The sequence below is a fragment of the Tympanuchus pallidicinctus genome, unplaced genomic scaffold (assembly GCF_026119805.1).
Source record: "Tympanuchus pallidicinctus isolate F22 unplaced genomic scaffold, pur_lepc_1.0 scaffold1, whole genome shotgun sequence".
Classification (NCBI taxonomy): domain Eukaryota; kingdom Metazoa; phylum Chordata; class Aves; order Galliformes; family Phasianidae; genus Tympanuchus; species Tympanuchus pallidicinctus.
In genome coordinates, this window is record NW_026294618.1 from 4,880,341 (window position 1) to 4,906,221 (window position 25,881).

At 45.3% G+C, this 25,881-nt stretch overlaps 2 protein-coding genes across 20 annotated transcripts in view; one reads left to right on the top strand and one right to left on the bottom strand.

Annotated features, from left to right (window-relative positions):
* HMBOX1 (homeobox containing 1) overlaps positions 1-17,627 on the bottom strand; it is a 130,668-nt gene extending 113,041 nt beyond the window's left edge. For 6 of the 18 annotated variants that reach the window (XM_052692867.1, XM_052692760.1, XM_052692857.1 and 3 more), the window contains exon 1: positions 17,289-17,626. The gene's annotated coding sequence lies outside the window, so the exon portion shown is untranslated. Of the gene's footprint in view, positions 1-13,012; positions 13,123-16,834; positions 16,901-17,102; positions 17,125-17,288 lie in introns of those variants that run through there. The other 12 variants (XM_052692754.1, XM_052692848.1, XM_052692809.1 and 9 more) reach the window with 6 other exon arrangements.
* Positions 17,628-17,822: 195 nt separating this feature from the next.
* INTS9 (integrator complex subunit 9) overlaps positions 17,823-25,881 on the top strand; it is a 68,972-nt gene continuing 60,913 nt past the window's right edge. The window contains exons 1-3 of one of the 2 annotated variants that reach the window (XM_052692153.1): positions 17,823-17,923; positions 21,029-21,156; positions 25,600-25,660. In XM_052692153.1, the coding sequence (XP_052548113.1) occupies positions 17,915-17,923; positions 21,029-21,156; positions 25,600-25,660 (198 nt within the window). In that variant the 5' untranslated portion in view covers positions 17,823-17,914. Of the gene's footprint in view, positions 17,924-17,983; positions 18,005-21,028; positions 21,157-25,599; positions 25,661-25,881 lie in introns of those variants that run through there. The other variant, XM_052692164.1, reaches the window with a different exon arrangement.

Here is a 25,881-nt window from a genome sequence, read left to right on the forward strand (position 1 = left end):
ATCCAGAGTCCAGAACATTTGATTTTGCTTAAACAAGGTTCCTTGGCTCCTGAGTTCTTTGTCTGTCTTCTGATAGCCCAGCTAGCCTGCACAGGAACAGAGAAGACCCCCAGCAGAGAGGGAAGATGAGGATGAGCAGCTGGTAGGAAATACCAGTGAAGCCCTTGCCAGGGGATTGACCAGCCTTAGGAAGTGCCCCTTCTTTACTCTATTCCTTGCTCATCCTCCAGGTTACCCACACAATTTCTTTGGTTACTGCAAAAACTGAAGTTGTGCATAGAAGCAGCAGCCCTCAGGCATAGCAGTATACACTCTAGCCAATGCTAGCCAGATAGGTAACTGCATCAACCCCAGGAAGGGACTTTGTCCTTTCTGTGAGAATACTACTGCATATTCTTCAGAATATTTACATGTAGGACTGCTCTTATCATCTACACAGGCCCGTGAGTTCCTGTCACTCTTTCGCTCAGCATGGAAGCTCATATGCAAGAGTAGAAGTTTGTAAATACACACACAGATGTGTAGAAACAGAGTAATAGATAAACAATTGTACTGTATAAGGCCATAATTCCACCCATCAGGAAAGAATGGGAGTAACTCCAGGTAATGAAACTGTTCATACATATTCACACAAATAACCTCAGCCTCCGTCCTGACATTAATACAAGAACAGTCTTATGCAGCTTGAAATCTTCCCCTGGAGAAACAACATCGCAAGAGCAGAATGAAAGGAAACAATGCGTAGAAAAGAATGATTGTAGCCCTGCCTGCTATTTAAGCCAGGCTGATTAATCTTTAAGATCTAGCAGCTTTTCAGATTTTTGCCTCTCCTCCCTCCCCTTTCTTTTTATCAGTGGTTTAAAGTAACAGCATACTGGGCTCAACTACACCCAGGACATACACACACAAATCCCACAGTCCAAAGGCAACAGAGCGCATAAAAACCAGCCCATCAGGGCATGTTCAGAGTGGAATAAAACTTAAGGGAAAAGTGGCACGAATGGATCTCAAAGGGATACCTCATGACGAGCAAGCACAGCCCTGCAGAAACCATGGGACAGCAAGGAATTTTGCTGTTATTGAACCAGAGCAGTAGAGGTTCACGCCTACAGGCTTTTCTCTGCAAAAATAAGATCTGTGTCCTGGCAAGGTGGGAAAGGAAGGGAAGGAAAACAACATATTATCCAATGACAGTTTGCTTTCTTTCATGTGCTCTGAAGTATGTGTGGCAAGGTGGGAAAGGAAGGCAAGAGGAAGTTATTCAGTGAAGAAATATGAATGAACAGAAGGCCCTTATCAGGATTGCTCCTGTAATACCTAGAGCAGGGCTGCTTTGTTCTCAGCAATGAGCAAACACACAGAGACAGACCATCCCCTTCCTGGAAACAGCCTCCAGCCTGAAGCCCCAACTGCAAGGCTGGTGAGAATAGCCTCGGCCATGTTCTGAGGCCTGGCTTTAAGCACACAGCAGTGCTCCAGCAGACCAGTGGGACCCCATTTATGTGGAACACACACAGCAGAACCATGCAAAAAACCACCCCAAACTAAGCAAGAAATACAGATCACAGTGCTGAAGATTTCACCTAGGGAAGACAACAGAGAAGCAGACCACCACCAATGACTGGGATACAACCCCACACCTCAGCTCAAACACAGCCTAAAGGCTGTCTGCCTCTGCTAGGAGAACAACACCTACATAAGACAAATTGGTGCAATGCACATGTTCCACAAAACCCCAGCTTACACAGTAAAGAGAACATATATTCGCTTTGATCTCAAGCTGCCCCATGAATTTTTAATACCACAGGTGTAAAGCAGGAATCTTTGGAGAGAAATCAGCAGAAGCAGTGGAACTCGAGCATGCTACTCAGTTTGGGTTAAGAAATCCATTTCCAATACATTCCTGTTAGAACCATTAGCAGTTTCACACAAGGAGGAATGCAAATGTCATTCACAGCAGTGTAGCTGCAGATTATTCTCCTCAGCCTACCCCTCTCCCTTGCTCTCTCCAAAACAGAGCAAGTAAGGAACCATTCAATCTATTTTGCTGTCTTTTGCTCCTATTAGCAGAGATGATGCTCAGTTCAGATGCTGCTGTCCTCTCATTTTGCTTTTTGTTGGAAATAAGTCTCAATTTTTCTTCTCTTCCTCTCCCAGGAAGAACTTTAAACCAAAAGTGCTACAGAAAATAGGTCTCTACTAGGTGCCACAAATAGGTTACAGTTTCAAGTGCAAAGGGACAAGGAAACCGAAATGTTTTTACATGCCTACATCAAAATAAAATCAGAAAAGATAAACATGTAGTAAAAAGTACTATAATTCTTGTGCTTCAAATGATGCAACTAATGGAAACAACATTGCAGTGCTGTTTCTGGTTCCTTTTCCCTCAGTTAAAGAATCAGCACTGCTGTACCGTGTTAGAAATGGTGTTTGCACATATCCTGTACAAAAGTAGTGCTTTAGGTAAACTGAGAGGCAGCCATGCTCCAAAACTCTGAGGCTGTCAAATATATGGGGGGGTAGGGTGGGAAAAGAAAGGTGAGTGTCCTTACTGAAGACTAGAAATAGAAATAGAAACGCTCTTAGAGAGATCGCTGTAGCCACGAAAACAAGCTCACGCTGTGGCATTTTCATAGAAAAATGGGCTTCAGAAAATACAGTATTGTGACAGAGAGCATGATCCACTATGAGGGGACAGGAAAGAAGACATGATTGCAGTGCTAATGTGATGAGCAAGAGAACAGAAAGCCTACTGGGATCTAAAGGTGTCTAGCTTATAAGGGAGGGAAATGACAAACAGCACTCATACCACACCAAAAAGCTACCAACAGCTCAGAAAACAAACTCAGTTTTCTAAAGGACAGCAGACTCAGTTCTTATGTACAAAGAGTACACAGAACAGGAGTTAAACAGTAACTGAGAGTCCTATAGATGTTTGCAGATAACCTGAAATGCAGAGACTTGCTGCTGTCGTTCTGTAACGCTCACGCTACTTTGGACACAGAGATGCAGTTTGCCAGACTTGCACATGTCAGTGAAAAGCTGGGCTGTGCACACCTGCCCACTGCCATCACCCCTCGGGAGGCCCTGCAGCCCAGGCAGCAGCTTGTGTGAGTGCTGCCCACCCACTGCAGGCAGAAACCGCCTGGGCCAGACCAGATGTGAAGCTGTGCACAGGTCTGTATTATCCCAGCCAACTTCGTGGGAGCCAAGTGTGCGACTGAACATGGACATCAGTGAGGATGGCAACTTCAGGAGGGGGGAAGTGGGGAGAGACTGCTTACTGTCCAGCAGAGGTGACTTAAATGACAGTATTTGTTCACACCTTAAGTGGTGGCATGAAACAGGACTGAATGGTGCCATCAGAAAGAAAAGAAAAAGAAAAAAGGTGACTTAAAGGCACTAAGAACTGAACTATGAACATCTCACTCCACAAAGGGTACCCAGCCTCCAGGTATGCAACAGTGAATAGGTGAACACTGCAATGGTCACAGCTGGGAACGGCAGCTTGTTTAGACAAAGGCTCTATTAAGGATTTAACTTGCATAGACCCCTCTTTGACTGGAATAGATGGGATACAAAAGCTATACTGAAAGCCTGAACCAGGCTGTGTGGATATCTTCAAGTACATACTGGTATCAGTGTTCACCCCGTCCTTAGAATCATTCCTCAGCATCCACAGCTGCACTGTGCTTTAGAGAAGGCAAACTTCTGACCTGACCAGTACAGCCTTTCATTTATTAAATCTAATTTTAACACAACTTGGACTCCACATTGTGATGTGCACCTCTGAAGTAAATCTTACCATGCTCATCTACCTATATTCAGCGAAGCACTGTTGTTACTGTAGATCAGGGTCTTGCTTAAAGCTGTGTTTTCAAGACATGTACATACCCTTATTTGTAGGCACATTCACCAATGCAGCAAAGCAGGAACCTTACTTAATTCACAGAAATCTGCCACATAAAACTTGTTAAACAACTGCCTTCTAACTCTCCCCTGTGCCAGTCACAGACAGCATTAAGTGCAGCAGGACAAATCCATCCCAGAGCTACTATCAAAGACTTTAGAAGGCCCACCTTTCAAAAACAGGAAAAGGGAAAGAATAGGGGACAGGATGAAAAATGCCAGGGTTTATCTATACAAAACAATTATTGTAGTTTCTCCATTTTACTGAGTTTCCCAACACACCACCGAATTGCTCAGGTTGGGCTGCACCTCATTCCCTGACAATGCAATAAATAAATGTGCAAGCACACGATCCACACGGATCTTGTTGGTACTGGTGCAACACATGGACTACAAAGATATTTCTTCCCCTAAGAAGACGACCTTTCTAAGGACTATGAGGCAGGCATTTTGATTTAGTGGCTTCAGGAACCTGAGAACATCACTAAATCAATTTTGTGGCTGACGAAAGCTCCAGTTAAAGTGGGTTTTAAGCTTTGCCTATAACTGGAAACTAACTGCAAATACACAGGAACAAGTGTGAAAAAGATTATCCATAGGTGTTGAGAGAAGGGGTAAGAAAGAATCAAGATGCAATGGGAGAAGTATTAATTTCAGCTTAACTGGATTCTGTGAACACCAGGCATGGACAAGACTCCCAGCGCTCTGAATGCACACAGCTCAGCCCCAGCACATCCAAAGCAATGCAGAAGGGCTCAGGACAGCCCAAATCACATCTCCAACAATTGTACCTCAGAATTCATAGCTCCTCTCTTTAACATTTAAAAACTAAATTACATTTGAGGCCACGATGTGCTGATAACACTGCAGAGACAGCCCGGCCCTGAGCCTGCCGTCTTTTTTCAGTAGTAATTCTTAACAGAAGCCTGAAGAACCATTCTGTTCATACAGTTGTTTGCAGAACATTTAGCACACGCTGTTAATAAGAAGGTCCATGCTACGGACTTGGATTTCTGGAGTGGGCAAGGAGGAAAAAAAAGCATTTCAATTCCTGCACTGTGCAGTTTTCTATACCCAAGAGACAGCAACCATGGGAAGCAGCACCCAAGAGGGCACCAGAAGCAGATTTCCAAGCAGACTTTACTATGAAGGGCAGGGGGGAAGGCTGAAAAGTAAATTGTTTCATCAAATAATTGCAGGAAGAGCCAGTGTCTCCTTTGGAAAGTGAACAGTAAGCCCATCAAAAGCAAAAAAACAATGGAGAATTAATTACGATTAAGTATGAAAGGTCTTAGAGCTCTGTGATCACTTGTTAATTAAAAAAGGAAATTTCCTTAATAGAGTTCCAGTTTAGTTGTTACAAAACCCAGAGAGAACTTCCACTACCTGTAACATTTGTTATATCTTGTTTTAAAGGCTCACACACAAAAAAGCACTGAAGCTTCATGGAAATTGAAGATATTCTGCTCTAGTTTTATTCCACACTTAGATATCTGAACTCACATAGAACACAGGAGAACCTTCCTCAACTCATGTTGTTTTCACAGGTTTGACAAATCACAGAACAGTAAATAGCTTACTATCCAACCTTTGTTAGTGTAAAGGAGCTCCTTGAAGGAAGCTTTGGAGGGGCTCAAAGAGGAAGGTTTTGTTTTGTTACCCATTGGGTAAGACACAAGACACAGCTCTGATGTGCGAGAGGTACAAGCAGCAAGAATGGAGGCAGTCCCTCTACATCTGCTGCTCCTCCCTTTCTATGAAAATGTCGACACTGGAAACAGTAAACGCATCTTGAACTCCATTTCTGCTCCCTCCTAATGGTACATTCCATGAGGGACAGAAGAAAATGAGGGCTTGCCCTGCCTACCTTTCCCACGCTGTTCTGCAAAACAGGGGATAGGAAAACCTTCCAGAAAAATCTGGATTTGTAGCACCCTATCATGGCTGGAAGATCCATGTCCTTTCAGAAAAAGTCTTCCTCACAGTGTGTACAAGCCACTGATAAAGGAGTCCGCAAAAACAGCATCTTGGACAGAGAACCATTTAAAGTAGAATAAATGAAAGATAAAGGAGACTTAAAGGCTTTAAATCCACCTTTCCACTGAAGTGGGGCATCCTTCTGTGGGCCTGAAAGTAGGCAGCTCCATCATATCACTGCTTTAAGGCTTATAACACCTTTGCTGGAGTGAGGTTCCAGGCAGCAAGTCCTTTAGGAACAGGAGAAGCAGAGAAGGCAGCCACAACTGCTTCACAGCCACAACTCTAAATCACAAGGCATATCTAAATAATCTGAGGTTTGAATCTGCCTCAAAGACACGCAGAGCTCCCGCGTGCCCTATCCCATCCAAGATGCCATTTGTAGCAAAGCTTCTGGTCTTAAAACTCGCATTTTACATTGAATTGAAAAAGTTGGAGAGAACTTCATGTTGCAGCAACTGAAAATGGAGTAGCTGCACTACGGCTGGTACCCTCAGACATCAGCCACATTGTTTAGAAAACAATTTTAAAACGTCACCCTTGTGTACTGAGTTTTAATAATTTTGAATGATACCTCATATGCTAGATGCATAAAAAGGTTAAAGAAACACGGTTTGCATTTTAAAATGCTTTAGTGAAACCACATGAATTATCTTTATTAAATGAACTGAACCTTGTTGTGTCCTCTACTGAAAGATTTTTGTATTAACCTCATTCCGCATTTTTTTCCACCTTATGTTATGAGAGGGAAACAAGCATTTTTGCATTTATAGCTTCTAAATGGTTTCTCAGTATGGAATGAAACAGCCTGTGATCTCAACTATCTGAATATGAAAATGAAGAAAATATTCTCTACGCACATGCAAGATAGCTACTACTGTCAAAAGGTGGCTTAGTACTTCATCAGATTCTGGTTCCACATGCTCAGCCAACAGGGATTCCCATCACTCCACTGCCTTCACTTCATCTCAAATAGCCAAAGTAAGACTACACTGCCTAGATGCTGTTCAAATCCACTGCAAGAAACAGAGGCATTACATTAGATGTCAATAATACACGTGGTTAAGAAAAGGTATTTAAATACATACGTATACCTTTTCTTTTTTAATTAAAAAGACAATTTTGAATCCAGGTTGTGAACACAAGTCTGTAAGAAAGCAAGCAAAATTACAGAGTGGAGATGCTGGGTTTTTTTAGCTAACTGCAGTTCTATTAGCTAACCTAACCAACAACCTACTTTCATTCTTATCAAAGATACTTGCATCCACTGCTAGTAAATGGATCTGCTGTCTGCAAACTAGACAGTTTCAGCCTCCTGATATGCAGTGAATTCGGCCCTTCAGGATCATGAAGTGTCCGAGCACTGGAATTTTAACACCTCCTTGGAGCAATATTTAAACCGATCATCAGTGTAAGCAAAGGCAATCTCAATGGAGTGCCTTGATGGGCACTAAGTCTTTACCTCCAGAGCTATCTCCTGTCTGCATACTTGTACAGTGCTTAGCACCTCAGGGCCCAGCTCCAGTAATGCTCTCAAACCGCAATCACGTCACTCTAATCTTCATCTTAAGTATTTTATCAGCAATTTATGAGCAAGCTTAACCCACCTAAGCAATCAAGTATGAAGACCAAAAAAAGAACTGGATCCCAGCTTTCCAGTTATACAAGCCTCAGAGCAGGGAAGATGACACCTAGCAAGTTCCACATTCCAAAACCAAAACTCTGTGGAAGAAGGGGAGGTTGGAAAGAGAAAAAAAGAGGGATGAGCTTCTCATAGCACTGCAATGCCACAGGAAAGCGCCACGTTTAATGTAATCAAGCTCTACATTGCAGCCATATGGAAACAATTTCAGTCAATAAACAACTCCTGCAAGAAGACAGAGGAACAGAAAAATCAGATACCGAGCTAGCGAGGAGGCAGGAAAGCCGCTGTAAGAAATATTTACGTCCCACAAAACACCACACGTTTCTGAGTGTCTCTTACTTGCCTTAAAAAACATCACTGGGCCGCACCTCAGACTTCAAGCAGTAAAACAGCACAGCTCTTTTAAAGTACCTTTTCCAGCCTCCAAAACCGTGCCTCAGTCCGCCTCTCTTTTGTGCCCCCTTCCAAACCTTTTTTCAAAGCCTATCTCTCTGGCAGCTTTCCCACCAATCGCCAGAGAGGAAGCAGACATCCCAAACTTCAGATATGCGCCCGACCCCTCTGCATTTTAGCTGACTGGACTGCAGGTTTCAAAACAGATGCTTTTCAATGGAGCAAGTCCTTTTACATACCTTTAAAGAAAAGGAAAAAAAAAGAAAAAGGAAAGCCAACAACAACAAAGCTACCTACATCACTTCTTACTGACAATGGTAATGATTCAAACGGTATTTAAATCAGGTTTGGTTTCAGGATCCCCTATGATACACCGTCCTAAAAAGCAACAACATAAATACTGCCTCTCTACCAGAAAGAGACATTCAGTGCAGTACTGATTACAGCTGCAACACGGAGGGAGTAAAGACTAAATCAGTTTGGCATAGGAAGAGGCAATTCAAAGGAACAGCCAAGTGAAGGCAGCTGTGTTTTTAACAAAAAGTAACCAGGCACATTGCTACGAATAGAACAGAATTGACTTGAGTGTGACAAGGTGACACCAATATTTACCAGAATACTGCCCATGGAACGAACTGAGGGCTAACTCACAAGTGTCTCCCAAAGTAGGTACCTGTAAGGGTTAGGAAGTTCTCTTCTCCCACCCAGCTGTGCAACCTTCCAGATGCACCATGGCATCCCCAAGAGCACTGCACTTTTGTACTTGTGGACATTCAGGAATAAAACACCACAGCATGTTCCTCGTAGCAATCAAATGTTTTTTAAATGAGGGACTCTCTGGAACCCACCATTCAGGATGGCTGCTCATGCTAATGCTCAAAAAGGGGATGGAGCAAACCCAGAGCACTGTGCAGTGGCCAGCTGCGTGCCAGCCCAGGCAAGCCAACAGAGAAAAGATTATCCCACTAAGGAATTAGAGAACAGGGACAGCAGTAATGCCAGCCAGCATGTACTCGTGGAAAAAATGCCTTGATAAAAGGCTAACTTCACTCCTTGAGATTACAAATGCAGTCAAACAGAATGAATTATGCGCACAGAGTGTACTTGGGTTCCAGTGGAGATCCACATCAGCTGCTCCATATTGACTGGTGCTTTCTGAGAGCTGCCTGTTAGCGTTCTTCACGTGCTCTGGTACTGCACCATGTCAATTCTTTTTTGTCACTACATTTCAAGTCTGATGCAGTTCAACGCTTTGCACTGCAGATAGAAATCTGCGACCGTCACCACGCCTATGGGAGCAGTATATCACTGTGAGGAAAGGACAGCCAAAGAAAGAGGTCCGAATATCTGCTTCAACCGTGCCCAGAAAAGCAAAACGTATCTGAAAACAAAGGCAAATTCGTAAACTAAGAAATGCAAAACAAAACTGTTAAGTGGCAGACTTTATTAGGGAGAACCTCAGGGTCACAGCATGATTTCCCTATGCAAAAGGGGTCCTACAAACCTTATAAACAGCTGCATAGTATAAAGGGTCACTGCACCTTGATAGTCTGCGTGGATAAGAGGCAGACTGGAACACTTACCATGTTTGGTTTCCACTATGTTAAAAATAAATGGAGACCATGAAGAATCACCGGATGATCTGAGTGCTGGAGAAAATGCCTCAGAGTGAGACTTAAAAGCTCAACTCTGTTTCCTTATCAATTGACTAACGTGATTACAGAGTGTAAGTACCTTCATGGCAAGAAAGCACTGGATACTAAAGGGCTCTAATCTTGTCAGGAAAGTCATAACAAGAACCAGCGGCAGAAGTTGGACAAATTCAAATTAGAAATCAGCCACTTACTTGCAGCAGTGAGATGGCACACACTACCAGAAGCGAGGAGTCAGAAATTACTGGAGATGGACATTCAAGGCTGGAAAGTTATCCAAGCTTTTTTTCTTTGGCAAACATTGGTTATTGGTCTCAGTTTCAGAGTAAATGATTAAAATTTAAAGACTTGTGATATAAAACATATAAAACATATCAGACAAGGCAATTTAATTGTCTGTTCTCACCTTAACTTTTATGAATCTCCAATACGTTAACATCATTCTACTTCTACGGGCAGGGAAATTAAGGAGGGAGGGATAAGTTTCAAGTTCAGTAAGTTCCTCCTTTTTCAGATCGTTGTCCGTATCACTACACAGCACTGCTCCATCAAGCAGATGGAGCCCCTGAACGCAGTCAGAGCAAAAACCACCATGAGGTCTGGAAACAACGCATAACACAACTGGGCCGAGCAAACCGGTGATGAACTGCTTACCTCTCCCATCTGTGGCATGAAAAAAATCAGTATTAGCTTCAATAACTACTTCTTATTCTGTGTAAATACACTTATGTCATTCATGTTTATGTTACTGAGAGCAGCACGCACCACCACCCAGCCAAGAATCCTCAAATGCTTTAGGAACATGCAAACATCTCAACAGCCCTGAAAGGATTGTATTCATACTACATGCCGGTACACAGGCGAGTCAAGAAGTTTGCCCTGGGTCATAAAGCAAGACTTAATGGCAGAGCCTAGAAACGAGGGAGCCTGCTGACTTCTCCCTGCCAGAAGAACTTTCCTTTTCAACCTTTGAGTGCTACTACATGTCAGAGCTGCGCACACCCAGCTCCAACTCCAAAGCCCCGCCAGTGAAATCACAAAGGGACTTCTAGTGAAAGCTGACATTGTAACCAGAGAATCTGATCATGGCAGAGAAAGTGTCCAAAATAAAGGTCAGAATAAATACCCAAGTAGAAACAGCGCTTGTATTTTATGAACTAACGAAATGCTTTCTGCTTCCATCAGTATTGCAGTACTGCTAGAAGAACAAAAAGCAGATTCAGGGCTTGCTTCAGAGCGCATAAGAAAGGGGCAGTTCTAAACGCAGGAAATGACTATATGCTACACTTCCTAATTGATACGACATAGCTTATCAGAAGAATAAAACCAGCTGCTCACAATGCTCACTGAAAGCACAGCCCACAGTATTGTTTCAGTGGGAGTTGTTTTATTGACAAACTTCAGAAAGTGAAAAGGAAAGAAGGTTTCTGAACTACTAATTTAAAAAGGGGAGAGGAAACCAAAGCCAGGAATTCAAGGCAAGAGAGATTGAGATGGGGGTATTCAGAACCAAACATAATTAATATATTTTGCATGCCTGGCTCGCAAATTACTTCCTTACTCCAATATTAATACCTCATCTACAACCACAGCAGTGAATGGGATTTCTATAAATTTAATCTAACCTCCATAGATTCCTTACACGTACGGAGAACAAAAGAAGGCCCCTCCATCTATGGAGCACATAATAAAATCTGTTTTCCTCCGGCTGCAAAAAACTCTTCCACAGGTCTGAAAGTAACACCCAACTCACAAGGCAAATAGCAGCTGGAAGAAAGCACTGCCAACATGCTGCAGACACACACACAAAGCCAGGTCCCTGTCCAGCCAGACCACAGAAGTCCTTTTGGTATATATATGTATATAAAACCTGATTAGCTACACCTGCTGATACGTTTCAGGACAGTAACTGCACTAAAACCACCATGAAACGAAATAAACGTTCCTATGGAAATTCTGTAGGAGAAAGAGTTAACTGACCTTTCATACACTGGGGCTGCATGGAAAGACGAAGCAGAATTCACTCTGTCACAAGCACTCCACTACAGCAGTTCCCAGTTTTAAGAGCAGTTTTTAACTTCAAACTCTGCAAGCAGCTTTGATTAAAAACTGGGAAAATGAAATCTGCACACAGACGAGAAGAGTAACCAGTCCTACACTATTTAGTACATAAAGAAGCCCATCAAACCAGCAACTGCTCAATATTTTGGTGTCCAGGTTAACACGGCGCTGAATCAAAACTGTAATAATCATGCATGCACATTCTTAAAGATCTCAAGTCCACCACTGAAAAATTCCTATTAAGCAAATAAGAAAAGAAAAGCAACGCAAGAAAAAGGTGCATCCCATATGGTCTTATAAGAAGACTTATCCCAGTGCTTCTTTTGGTCTGACAGAAAGGGAAAAAAAAATACCTAACAGCTTTAAAAGCAATAAAATTAAGAGAATAAATGAGGAAGACAAGTGTCAAACCACAGAAGTCAATGGAAGACGGGAAATTCTCCCATTGCTGTAAAATAAATAAATAAACCTCATTGACTCGGACATTTGTGCTGAGTGCATTACAAGATTAGCCAAGACATGCCATGTATTGACAGCATATTAGTGTATCACAGGTGTAAACGTGCGGCAGCTGGGGAACTGAGGCAGCTGTGTACAACTGTCACGGACTCAACGTGTGGCTCTGAGTCACTCAGCCTCAGTTTCTCTACCTTTAAAATACCGAGAGCTTCATGAAGTACGTAAAGATTCGCAGGCTAAGGTACAAAGTATTCCTTTATCAGGGAGCAGTAAAGGAGGACAGTGGCTCAGCCCTAATGAATCAAATCTGAACCATCAGAGTCCTGCTCCAGCAGTGCACCACACAAGTGGTGGCCATAAATCGATCACTTCTGATTAGGTTAGGCTTTACGACGCAGTAATTGTGATAGCAGCAGTTTCATAACTGTGAAACGAGCACTTTGCTCAGCAGCACATTATGCAGGAAGCCCGCATGAACAACGACCTCTTTGGTCAACCTGACTGCACCAGCACAGAACAGAAGCATCCCAAACACAATATATGATTTTTAAGGTTCTCTACCATAAAAACTCCTCCGTTTGCTTTCACGGCTGCAGGCTAACCCAGTCGAGTGGGAGGAGAGGGGGGAAGGAAATCAAACAATGCAATTCTTAAGAAAGACCAGAATTCAAGCATTTCTATCTCTCTGCAGCAGGCACAGCACAGAAATAAACGCATTTCTCACAGTGGCAAGATGAAATTTTCACTTGGCCGGCAACTGCAGAGCCCATTCCCTGCTCTTCTCTGCGGACCACATGACCGCCTCAATGCATAAGAACATTTTTTGTGCCAGCTTGCAAAGAAGACCACATAGTTAATAGTTTGCAACCTCCTTTCCCCCAGAAGATCTTCAGTGTTGAGTAACAAAATTCCTCACATGATTTCAATGAGAGGGTTCACTTGTCAGAGGCTGCTCCGAGATAGTATCAGATGTCAGGGAGGTGCTGTTTAGACGAAGCTTTCCAACCCTTTCCTTGCAAGGCTCAACTGAAAAAGAAAAAAAACTTCAGGCTATACTGTTTGAAACTGTTTGAAGAAAGGAAAGTAATCTCTAGACGTTATTTTTAAAACGTGGAAGTAAGCCAATTAACAAGGGGAGGAAGAAACACTGCAATTAAAACCTTGACAAACTGGAGATCAAGGACTGATTGCTGCCACAGACTCCATGCAGGACCCTGAGCATCTTAATCCCTCTACACCCTGGTTTGTCACCTGCGAAACCAAAAATAACACTTTCTTTTCATACCTTGTTATTCCTGCTTGCTCTGTTCCCCAATTTATAAGCACTTGTCCAAACATTCATCTTTAGCATGAACACTGGAAACGGCATTCACAGCTAACATACAATCAGTCTGCATGACTGAGTGCTCAAACGTGAACTCTTAGTATACTTGGCTGCCCAGCTGCCCTCATCTCTGTACATGTCAGAAAGGAGTTCTAGTCAACAGAGGAACACTAGAATGCTAAAATACAATTTATTAATAATCTAATTTATGAAAAGAGCTCTCAGGATGGGAGTTGACCAAAAAAATTCCATTTCTCCTATTACCTCCTAAAATCCCACTAAAATCATGCCATTGGTCTCACTCCATTGATAATACACAAGATAACATTATCAGCATAGGTATAATTAAAGGGGCAATCCCACGAGGGCTCACACACAGATCCAACGCCTGCTCCATTAAAATCAGCATCAAGTGAAATCGACTTCAGCGACTTGAGAAGTGTCAAAGCTGCAGAAAGGAAGGGGAGAAAGGACGACACGCTCCTCTGCAGCAGGAGTCTCAAGTTGGCAGCACCCCTTCAAGAGCTCCATTTCAAACCCTAAACTTTGCATGAGATGAGAACTCCTCGCCACAGATCCCAGTGCTGGAACGTGTGTTTCTGTAGAGCCCTTAAAAGCTCAGCACAGAAATCACAGTAAAACACGAGTTGCTTTTTTCAGATTCAATTGTGCAGTTCGTTTGATGGAAATCTGTTCATGTCCTACTGCATATCACCAAACATCTTCAGAGGTGCCTTTATGAAGTGGACGAGGCTGGGTTTTTTTATTGCTCGTGCTTCTGTTTCATTCATTCTTCCAACTCCTCTCCCAAACACCGTATCCTAAACGCCCAAATCCCATCTCTGCCTCACTGATGTTCAACAAAGCGCAGTCCCAAACGTTAATGACAGAAAACATCCGGAAATTTATGCTCAATGGAAATTAGTTTTATTAAAAATAAAAACCATGTTCAAAACCAATGTCAGAAGCCCCCATTTTCCCAGCTCCAGACACCGAGGAAAACACATCAAACACTTCCATGAACCACGGATCATCACTGTAAAGTAAACGCTTCATAATAAATTCAATTTCCAAACACTGGACAGCTGTGAACTTCTAATATAGCCTTGAAAGAGACCCATAAAGCTCACACAGAAACTGCCTTAGAAGTAGCAGTGAGCTTTCTGCAGCAGACACTGGCTCCTAGTTCTGTGGAATTACCGTATCGCAGTACTGAAGGGATGCATATTTTCTAGAAAGGTCAACAAAACATAAAAGAATTGCTCAAGACCGCTTAATGAAGTAGTTGTAGAGAGAAACAGGCCTCATTCACACAGTATTTCCTTGAAGATTTCCTTACCATTCTTTAAATACCCTGCAATTTCACCTCTGGTAGCATTCCTGTAACACAGCTGGCAGTCTGCATACCACAATGTCGTCTAGACCTGCTCTGAACAGAGTTGGATGACACAGGAGTAAAAATGCTGATGCCTGTTCGGGTGCCTGCGCTGTGCTGAAGGAACGATAGGAGGAAGAAGAGGCAGAGCTGAACGAGACACAAGTTCCTTGTTCCTCATCTCACGCCCAGGCTCGTCAGACAATCCCGTCAACCATACAGAAAAGTTGTGGCTGTCATGGGGCTAAAGAATAATCTTCACAGAAGGGAAAAAAGCATTCCCAAAGCCCTGGTAGCTGATACAGCATCAAGCACTGCTCTTTCACAGACGTCTCAAAATATACAGCTAACAAACACATCCCTACACTGCTGTATCCCATCCATTTCTCACTTCTTTCTTACTTCCCTCCCCCACCTGTGCCTCAGAAATGTTTTCTTAGCAATTTGCAAGAGAAATGGCAAAAAGGAAGATGCAAAACACAGAAATAAATTAAGTTTCTTCCCCGCTGCTGAACGATTTGGCCGTACCATGACAAGAGGAAAAAAAATGTTGAGTGATAAATCCATATATACCTACTCCAAACTACACCCGACATCCCGAGGGACCCGATGTAATGGTAAATAAATATAGATGCAGCTCCTACTAATGAGGTAGGGTACAGCAAGGCCAAAGCAAATGCAATCATCTCGGGGAAAAGAACTGCACAGGACTCCTCCTCTCCCATCCATGGAGGAAATCAAATACCAGCCGCACCATCCCAGGAAGAAAGCAGTGTACCTGATGAGCCCTGCAGCAACGAGCTGCACGGGATGCAAGCAGGTACTTCAGGGCTCTGGGAGCCCACAGACCGTCTGCACAGCACCGAGCCTTTCTCCACCAGTTTTCCCTTCTCCAATACAATGTCTTTTACATGCTGTCTTACAAGCAGATTGTAGTTTTTCCCCCAGTTTCCTTCCCCTCCACCCCTATACAGTTGGATCAGAGGGGGGGGGTGCACGCTGCCGGGGTCCATCAGATCGGCTCCCACGTTGCCAAGCCCTGGCCATCAGGTTAACACTTTCCTCCCTACAAAGTTTAAACCTTCCCAGCTTCAGCTCACGTGCGTTCTGTACTTAAAGCCACTTATCTGTAGTCCCAATGAGCACAAGAAGAAATTAAGATACAGCCGGCTCTGCAGCCGGCGTGCTTACAGCCTTTATTTTCCTCTTCCTTCTTCCCTCCCCATCCCCAAAAAAACATTTTGTCCCCTGCACAAGGAGGGAACAACACCATGCATCCACAGCTTTTTCCAGACCCACTGAAAAGAAAGGGGAATAAATAAATAACCATTCCAAAGAAGTACTCTGCAAAACAACCGAAAAACCCACCAGAGGTGGAAGAACTCAGCCCAACCCGCCTCGAATTTGCGATTTGAGCCGAAAAAACACAAGCAGAACAGTACAGAAGTCGGGTTGGCTGCGCCCGGAAGCGGGGCAGGTTGGGTGGGCAGCATCCCCTGTCCTTTCCCCGGCCACGCTGGGCTCAGAGCTCTGCTCAGCCCCGAACGAAGCCGGGCACCCACAACGCAGCACCGCAGCTGCTCTCCCCGAGAAGTAAGGAATAAACAAGCGGCTGACACCCCGCCCAAACCCTCCGCACGCGTTTTTAAGAACGATTTCTCGCCGGCTCCTTCTCCCCATCCCGCACAAACGAATCCATTCGGGTCGACGCCTTCGCCCTTCCCGAAGCCCTCCCGCAAAGCCCCGGCAGCGGCGTGCCCTTTCCACCCCCCACCCCCCCATATATCAGTAGGAAAGCAGCGGGATTCACCCAGAATGGGTGATGGGTCCGTCGGGGGTCGGATCCCGAAAAGAAAAGAGGGGAAAAAGGGCTGAGAGAGAGAAAAGAGAGATGAAGGAGAGGGCCCCCCAGCCCCGCTCGGGGTTCGCAGCCCCTCAGGCGGCCCCAGCCCGAAGTCGGCAGCCAACAACACCAAAACAAGCCGAAAAAAAAAAAAAACCCCAAGAATAAAGAAATAAATGAAGGAGCCAGCACCCACCCAGCCTGAGGGGAGTCCGCCGCCGCGAGTTCGTCCTCCCCACGCCCGGCAGCGGAGATGGGGGGGGGGGGTTGGGGATGTGGGGGGTGTAGGGGGGGGTGAAACAAAACAGAATAAAAAGACGAAGCAGCAGCAGCGAGATCCCGGAAAGCCGGGGGCACCTTCCTGCCCACCCCGCGCCGTCAGGAGCGGCGGAGCCGCGCGGCTGCAACTCGGAGCGCCCAGGGGGCTGCGCCCACCCCCGGCCCGCGTCCCCCTCCTCACGCACCCTCGGCTCTCCTCACGCCGCGAATCTCTCAGGCGGAGGGTGAGGAGGAGGAGGAGGAGGAGGAGGAGAAGAGAACGGGGGGGGCCCTTCCCCCTCCCACCCTCCCTCCTCGCAGCCCACCCACCCGCCCGCCCTCTCCCCTCGCTCAGCCGCCCCCCCCCTTTTCCCCCCCGCACCCACACTCACCTCCGGGTGCCGGCGGCTCCTCCGCTTCACCATTGAACGGCCGCCCCCGGCGGGGAGCCCCCCCGGCGTGAGGGGAGATTAATGGGGGCGCAGCGGGAGGAGAACAATAGTGGGGCGGAAAGCTCTCGGCTGCCGGAGCCCCCCCCGAGGACGGGAACCCCCCTCCCCGTCTCGCTTTCCCTTCCTCTCTGTTGGGTGTTGTTGGGTTTTTTTTGTTGGTTTTTTTTTTTTGGCTCGCTCACACCAGCCTGACTGTCTTTGTCTGTCTGACAAGCGCCATGTTGATATCAACATCCGAGCTCCCACCTGCTGCAGCTGTGAGACCCTGGGACTTGTAGTTCCCCCCTCCCCAGGGTGACGGGGAGCGCCGCCGATCGTGGACTTCAACTCCCAGCATGCCCGGCGGCGCGGCACGCCACGGGAGAGCGGGGAGAAGCGGGGCGAGGACTACGGCTCCCATCATGCCTCGGGAGGAGCAAGGTGAAACGGAGGGAGGGCGGGCCAGACCATGACGTCATCGCGGGCTGGGGGACTACAAATCCCGTGATGCTCCGGGGCGGGAAGGGGGAACGGGCAGGCAGGAAGGCGGGGGCAGGGTTGTCCCCGTAAACAGAGCCGGGTGAAGCATGAAGCTGGTGAGTGGTGGGGGCTGCTGAGCGGTGAGCTGGGCGCTGATCTCTGCGCTGGGTTCGCCCTCGGGCTGCGGTACCCGTGGGGTGAGGGCGCTTCCCGCCGAGTTAGCGGCGCGCTGGGGAGGGCGGTTGAACCGATCAGAAACCGTCCTCCCGCCCCTCCTGGGTTTGGGTGAGGGGCAGGCGGGGGGGTTGGCACCTGGAGGTGTTTCTACAGCGGTACGCCGTCCTGCGCGCGTGGGGCTTCTGTGGGGCTGCCCCAGAGCCACGTCGCTACGGAAGTTGTGCTGCTTTCCTGTGAACGGGATAGCTGAGGAGACGAGCAGCGTTTGCTGTGACATCAAACGTCCGATGCGTTTAACCTGATGTCAAACGTAACGTTGTGGGTTTGAGGCTAAGGAAGCTTTATGGAAGTGAACTTGGTTTCTGGGCTTGTTTTGAGACTTAAAGTTCATCGCGTTTGTGGTTTAATTGTAAAATTAGTTCAGCAGGTGGTGGAAAAGCTTGATCCCACGTGATGTGGGAGATGGAAGTCTGTGTGTGTGGATGAAGGTCCTGGAGCGTGTCCAGAGAAGAGCAAAAAGCTGATGGGTCAGCCTGGGGCAGGGGAGGCTCAGGGGAGAGAGACATCATGGCTCTGTGCTGCACCCTGAGAGGAGGTTGTGGTGAGCTGGGGGCCAGCCTCTGTTCCAGCTCACAGCGATAAGAGATGTTGGCCTCAAGTTGTGCCAGGAGAGGTTCAGGTTGGGTATTAGGGAACGTTTCCTCAGAAAGAGTGACCCACCTGGGGAGGTGTTGTGGTCACTGTCCATGGAGGTGTTCCAGAACCGTGGGGATGTGGCACTGAGGGACGCAGTGGGCATGGTGGGGTGGGTTGGACTTGGAGACCTCAGAGGTCTTATCCAACCGTAATGATTTAATGAATGCTTGTGGTTGGAGAAACTGGGAAAGCGTTTCTGGGCATGGCTGTGGAAGCTGATGTTGTAGTGTAGGGGGAAAAGCCAACTGAGAAATCTTTAAATGAAGACCAGTGGGAATGTGGGATTCCTTGTTGTTTGTAGAGCCTTGTACAAGGGTAGATTGAGGGGAAGGTTTGGTAGGGGATTACAGGCTGTCTGCCATCATTTCAGTGTTTTTAGGCCTGTGTCCCACGTTTGGGGACTGGTGATTGTAAGAGCAGATTCTTCACTTTGTATTTGGTCTGGAGATAGGACTGAATCAGGGGATTGCAGAGACAGGGAATTGAATGCTTTCATCCTCCATTCATGTACATTTGCTTTGAATTTGGAAGAACAAGGCAGAGGTAACAGCCTGCAAGCCTGACTCAGAATCCAGTGGAAAACTCAAACTTCAACAAATTCAGTGTGCTTGGGTCTGAGCAAATCCAGTTGAGAGAACTGGTTCCATGGGTAACACCGGAACAAAGCGCTGCAGTATTTGTTGGCTTCAGTTCAACTTACAAAACTTGGAATGTTTTGGAGCTGCTAGCTTGAGATGTCATCTCTTCTTTTTCTCTGTCACTTTGCCATATATGAGCTCACCAGCGACGTTCCAAGCTGGCGAGCCCTCAGCCTGAGCCAGATGTCTGCTGAGAGCCAGGCTGTGTGAGGGCTTCAGCCCCCCGCCTTCATCTCTGTGCCCTGCTCTGCCAAACTGCCATCCAGTTTAGAGAGCAAGTCAAGGGAGCTGTGCACTGAGATGGGCACACTCGTGGTCCTTTATGTTTTGTGTCACTCACAGAGTGACAGCCAACCAAATTCCTTGTTTGTACATTCACTTTTTCGCCAGCTTGGTTTATCAAGCTTTCTTAAACTTTGGTAACAGCAGACAAAATGTAATGTTGCTCCTTAATAATTAAGGCTTCATGAACTTAAAACAGAGGACTGTGATGCAGTTAATTTAATATTTGAACGTTAGTGGGCTTTAATATTTAAATATAATTTAAAACAGCTTTCTGATGAATGTATGTAAACAGTCTCCTTGGGAGTCGTTAATTCAAACAGTTGCAGTCCTGTGTTAACATATTGTGAACGGAGGCAGAGAAGGAAATGATTAATCTACCTTCTTTTCACTTGTGGAAAGCAAGCATAAGGAATAAATGCCTTAGAAAAATGACAGTGTTTAGTGCAGTGCATGAACAACAAGTTGATACTTGTCATGTTAATTGACCAAACCTCGAGTTTGAAAGCTGTTTGACCAGCTGAGAGTAGTTGTGCTAGGGGATGCCCGGACTTTGAGATGCAACATCTCTTATTCCTGTGGTCTTTGAAGAACCATTGAGTACCTAGTGGTTGCTGTCCTGTACTCAGACATCTGTTTCTAATCTCACGTTTTAAAGGTAGCATTTTTATTCATCTCTCTTCTTATTCAAAGCTTCAGCTGCTCCTGTGCCTTGTTAAATGCTTGCTACTCTGGGTACTGGAGATGGCTGCATCTCAATGATGCTGAAGTGCCCAGCACATAACCTGCTTACTGGCTCATTAACCCTGCAAAACGCTGGGGATTTCTCAGTACACAAACTGTTCCATTCAGGTATGGTGGTCCATTCCCTAGTGTTTCCTGCTTGAGTTTAGCAAGACAAAAAGCAGGTGAGAGCATGCCCTGGAGCTGCTGCACTGCACACTACAGCTTCCTCGGCATGCTCTGCACCTTGCTTCTTGGTTGAGGTTAATTCCTTAAGGAAATATGACTTGTGCTCCTACAGCAATTCCCTGTTTCCATGCCAAGTAATTCTTGAATTTGCACACCGATTTCAGCCGAATTTTGCCAGTAGGACCAAGCTGTAAAGATTGTCCAGGATCTTTGTGAAAATGGGTGCTTGCGGAAGAAAGGTTCTGTATGTGCCATAAATCAGAGAGAGCTGCTACTCTATCCGTTTGTCCTTTGTGAGCAGAAAACCTTGTCAGAAGAAAATCTGCATCTTAATACCCTGGCGTGGGGAAATCCCAATGAATGTCTAGTTTTGAGACAATAATTCACGTGAAACCAAGAGTTTCATTCTGGCATGCATGAAACTGCGCTTAAAAATGAGGGAGGAAAAGTCCATTTCCAGGGGATTCGGTCTGTTGGTAAAGGCCTTGAGGAACTCATTTCCTATTCTACTTTCAGTACTGCCTGTCGGGACATCCCACCTTACCATGCAACGTGCTCAAGTTCAAGTCCACCACCATCATGCTGGACTGTGGACTGGATATGACATCCACCCTCAATTTCCTGCCGTTGCCGCTGGTTCAGAGGTATGTTCTGCAGCCTGTGAGCACTTAGTTTGTGTCTTCTTGGGTTGCAGTTTGAGTGCTCTGCATGAAATGGTATATTGGAAGGAGAGAGGGGATGAGTACAAATGAACTGCATCATCTGATATCATAAATAGACTTTGTTCACTTAAAAATTCTCTTTATCAAAATAACGTCCTTTGGCTCAGTAGACGGAAGACATTTTATGGATTTATTGATTGGTTTTTCTAGATAATTTATTCTAAGCTTCAGTAAGGTATTGCTGCAACTGCTCAGCACAAGTGAGGTCACATATCTGTCATCTTTCTGGCTTCTTCATGCAAGATGAGATAAATGGGTAACTGAGATGGAGTGCAGGGAGCCCAGCAAGTACTGTTTAACCACCATCTTCTCAGGCTTTTTGTCAGAGCGTGGGCTAATGCAAAGAAAAATAGCACTTAACCATCCTCCTTAGTTGACTTCATGGCATAATTGTTCCCTTTTAAAATTTAAATAAATAAAAGTGCAGTGCACACTGGAATGAAGCAGCAGTGAAGCAAAAGTAGTTCAGGAAGAGAATCCTGAGATCAAAACTCCTCCTTCCATGCTCTGGCTCACAGGTAGCCTTTTCCTGGATTTGTGAATGGATTTGGATGTTCAGAGTGATGCATGTCTTGCATTAAGTGGAACAGATTACTGTCCCACTGTTTGGGAAGGTGGGAATGAGTAGATCCTGGTGGTGTGAAGCTAGCAGGAGTTTTCACAAAAGGCTCTTAGTGACTTTGATCCATAGGGAAAGAAGTGAGATGTGTTTGGGTTCAGGGGAGGCTGGGTTGAAAGGGCCAGATTGTGACAGGGAAGGGAGTTTTGTAAGTGATCTAATGAGGTTAAAGCAGATGATCAGCACTTTGTACAATTTGCTGTTTCTTGGAGAAGGGAAGCATAGACAACACAGGCATTATTCTGGAAGGACATGGAGTTCCAGGCTCTGTACAGTAAGCAGCAGATGCCTAAAGGCAGATCTGTGTGATAGTTTATTTTTGCTAACTTTAATATTCAGGAGCAGTAGTAGATTTAGGAATATTAAGAAAAAGAAAGGGTGAATCCAGCTGCAGACTATTCAGTTCAATGCAATTGCCTTGCATTAGCTTCTCTCCACTCCTGAAAGAAAAGAGAAATTGAAAGGGGAGCAAGTAGCAAAATTAGGTGATTGGACAAAGGCTTAGGAGGTTCTTAGAACTTGAGGCATCAGTGCTCCCCTGGGATATGCCAGCTTTGTCTCCTGATAGCAGACCCTGGGAATGAACAGCCAAATTGCAGGTCACAACCTGGAATTCCCCAAGTACCTCCAGAATGTCTGCACTAAAATGACTCTAACTCAATAAGAAAGGATGTCAGATTTGACCCCTGATGGCCCAGAGGAATCTGAGCAAACAGTTGAATTTAAATCCAATCAATCATGTCCTTAAGGTGATTGAACACCCCCTACAGCAAGGATTGTCCTAAGTACATGGACTTGGGCAAGTAATTGATCTCTTCAGTATTCTACAAAGCAGGTGTCCTGCTGGGAGCTGTGGAAACGAGCTGGAAACATCATATATCTGGTCTCCGTTACCAGGATGTCTAAATACCTCTGCAACTGAAATGTGTATTACCAACATAGTGTGGGTAGGTGATAGAAGCTGACATTGCCATCATTTTCCAGGTGACAGAATAAAAGAAGGCCTGACTGAGGCCTTTCATGATGCATGTAGCAGAGCAAGAATTTGAACTATGTCTCAGACCTCAGGTTATTACCAGCTGTATTTCCTCTCATAATTAGGAATGCTTCTTGCAACTAGGCTGAGACAGACCCACACAAAACCATGACCAGAGGGGAGCTACGCCTCTCTCTGCTGTCTTTAAGCCAGAGTAGGATCTGTGCATCTGTGGAAGTAGGATCCATGAACCACTTGGGCCCTGCAAGTGCTTGTATGCAATCTGCAACAGTGCCCTAATAGTTACCTCTGGTATTACAGCAGGTCTTTGCTATGCAGCTAGAGCCGGTGTCCTGCCTCACACAGGGCCCTCCTTGAGCAAACATTTTGAGAGCCTGTCCTTTCATCTGTGAGAAAGGAAAGTGCTGTAGTGTTTGTCTCTTTAAAAGAACTGGACACTTTTTAGAATTCTTTGGTCTTCAGCCCATCAAAAGATATGTAATTGCACCCTGGAAATGGCAGTCCTTGTTCCCATCAGCACATGGAGCGTGCACAAAGTGCAGCGGTTGCCAAACACTCCAAGCCAGTTCCTGTACTTTAAAGGAAGTTTGTCAACTGGAATTTTCTCCCCTGTACCAAAGTCAAATGCAAAACTGCAAGGTGAACATGTGGGAAGCTCTTAACCTTTCCTGTCTAGCCATGACACACTTGCTCATGTTATTTATGTGACAGTTCTAGCTATTTTGGATTAATCAATCACTCTATTACAATGTCAGAACTATGTCGGCAGGAACTGTGTTTCTTCTTGGCTTCAAGGTAAAAGTCCTTTCTGTCCTGTGTTGCATATTCCACTTTTCCTCCCCCCTCAGGAGCCATCTACTTATTTTGCCTCTCTTAACAACATTGTATTCTCTTCAGTGGATGCCAGGTTTAGTACTCATTAATAAGGCAAAGCCACGTACAAGGCTAACTTAGGAGAGGCATAGTTTATTCCTCTTGGCTTCATGCTGGAGAAAGCACAGATTGATCCCAGTTTAGACTCCCAGCTGAAGGAGGGTGCTGAGAGACTTGAGAGGGTCTTCCAAGGGGTCTGAGATGGGGTTCAGAGCCCATGACTATACTGAGAGGTTGAAGAATTGATCTTATTTGATTCAGCAGGTGGGAGGCTGAAGGAGGAGCTAATAGCACTCTGCATCTACCTGGAAGAACCATAGGAAGAATGGTTAAACTCTTCTCAGGTGACAGTGCTGGGGGGGCAAGTAGTCCTGGATTGCTACTTGAGAGCCTCAGATTGGACACTAGCATCTCAATGATGAAGTTTCTCTTATTTCACACTTCTAACCATTCCCAGACTCTCTGGAATCTCATCCTTCAGGCATTTGCAAGTTGCAGTAAAAGAAAGCTGTGACTGACTCGGGTTGGCTCTGAGGGTGTACTACAGACCTGCCCTTCCAACCAACATTTTGGTCCTTTCCTCCTCCCTTCCTTTACCTGCTACATTTGCTGCTTAGCAGGGTGCTTTGTTGTTGCTCTTTCCCAGCTTTTCCCTTTACATCATCTGCTCTCCCTACAGTTTTCCCCACCCATCTCTGAAATGCAGTACTCAATCTGTGCTTTTTGAGCACGTCCATTGGGAGTACACCTCCCAGTAGAGGAGACACCTCTTTTGTATCATTAGGCTTCTTCAGAATTGCTCTGTATCCTCAGAAGAGGGTCACACTTCTCTGGTTTAGTTTCTCCTGCTGCTTCTTTATGACACCCTTCTGCTCTCACCTTCTGCCTTGACTCCTTGAATCTTCATTTCCCCTTTTTTCTTGTGCCTTCATGCAGTACCAGTTAGGATCAGTTCTTTTATACTGATCCTAGCTTAAACACAAGATTCCTCTGAGCCACTGAGTCACTTCCTATTTTCAAGAACTTAAATTCAGAAGCCCTTATAGTGCATTAAGCATTCTTCTCTTCAGAGTTCAGTACTGACATGTTTCACTGCAACCAGGTTGTCAAGTTCTGTATCTGAATCTGAGGTCTTTACAGGCCTTGTTCCAGGCAGATTTTAGTATCTCATTCTCTCAGCTTTTCTGGATTTCTGTGCAGGTACTTGAATCTGGGTCGGCAGTAGTTTCAGAACTAAGTTACAGGCTCACACAAAAATCAGGTGTAACTGTGAAGCAGGGGCGCATGAAATGCTGAGGCAATTTGGACTGTAAGCTCAGGATTACACTTATCCTTGAGATTACCTTATTAGCATTTAAAACAAAAAATATTAAACAAACAAAAAGGTGGGGGGCAGGGACTGCTGTTGCTGTCTGGTTCCAGACCTGCCAATGTAAAGCGTGCAGTTACAGCAAAGTCTGCTTGCTCCTCTCCTTCCAACACAGCTGCATGCTGTACAGATGTTGGTGTGGGTCTTCAGGGCATGAAAACATGGTTTACAGGGCTATAAAATCACACCCTCTGTGTCCATCAGTGACTGAGGCCTCAGTGTCCATCTTTGCCTTGCATTGCTAGGGTGACTATTTGTCATCTTCTGCCCTGAAGCAGATTCAGTGTCCTCTTTATTTTTTTAATGTGTAAGTGCCATAATGATGATTTGTGAAAGTCATTTCAGTGAACACTTAAAACACTGTGAAACTGTCCATTTTATTGAGATTGTTAGTTCCCTGAAACTGAGAAGGTGTTCTTTTCCTGTCTGACAACAAACAGAAGATCTGTGCTCAATGAGTGACAATGAAAGTATTCATATTTCAATGTATTTTTTTCTTTCCTGCAGCCCCAGGCTGTCCAAACTTCCTGGATTAGTTTTGAAAGATGGAAGCACGTTTCTGGACAAGGTACTGTACTGATAGAATTTTCTTGCCATGCAAAAAGCCACCAGACAGATCAGGGGCTTGCACTACAGGAGCAATATTATCGTGCTGACTCATCGCCAAGGTTTCTGTGTGTGCTGTTACCAGCCATGATGTAGAGCAGAACATTCTCAAACAAAATGTTAGCTGCAACTCTGAGGCTTTCAGTCTTCAGAAGTAGCCTGCTTTTTTAAAGTACCCTTTTA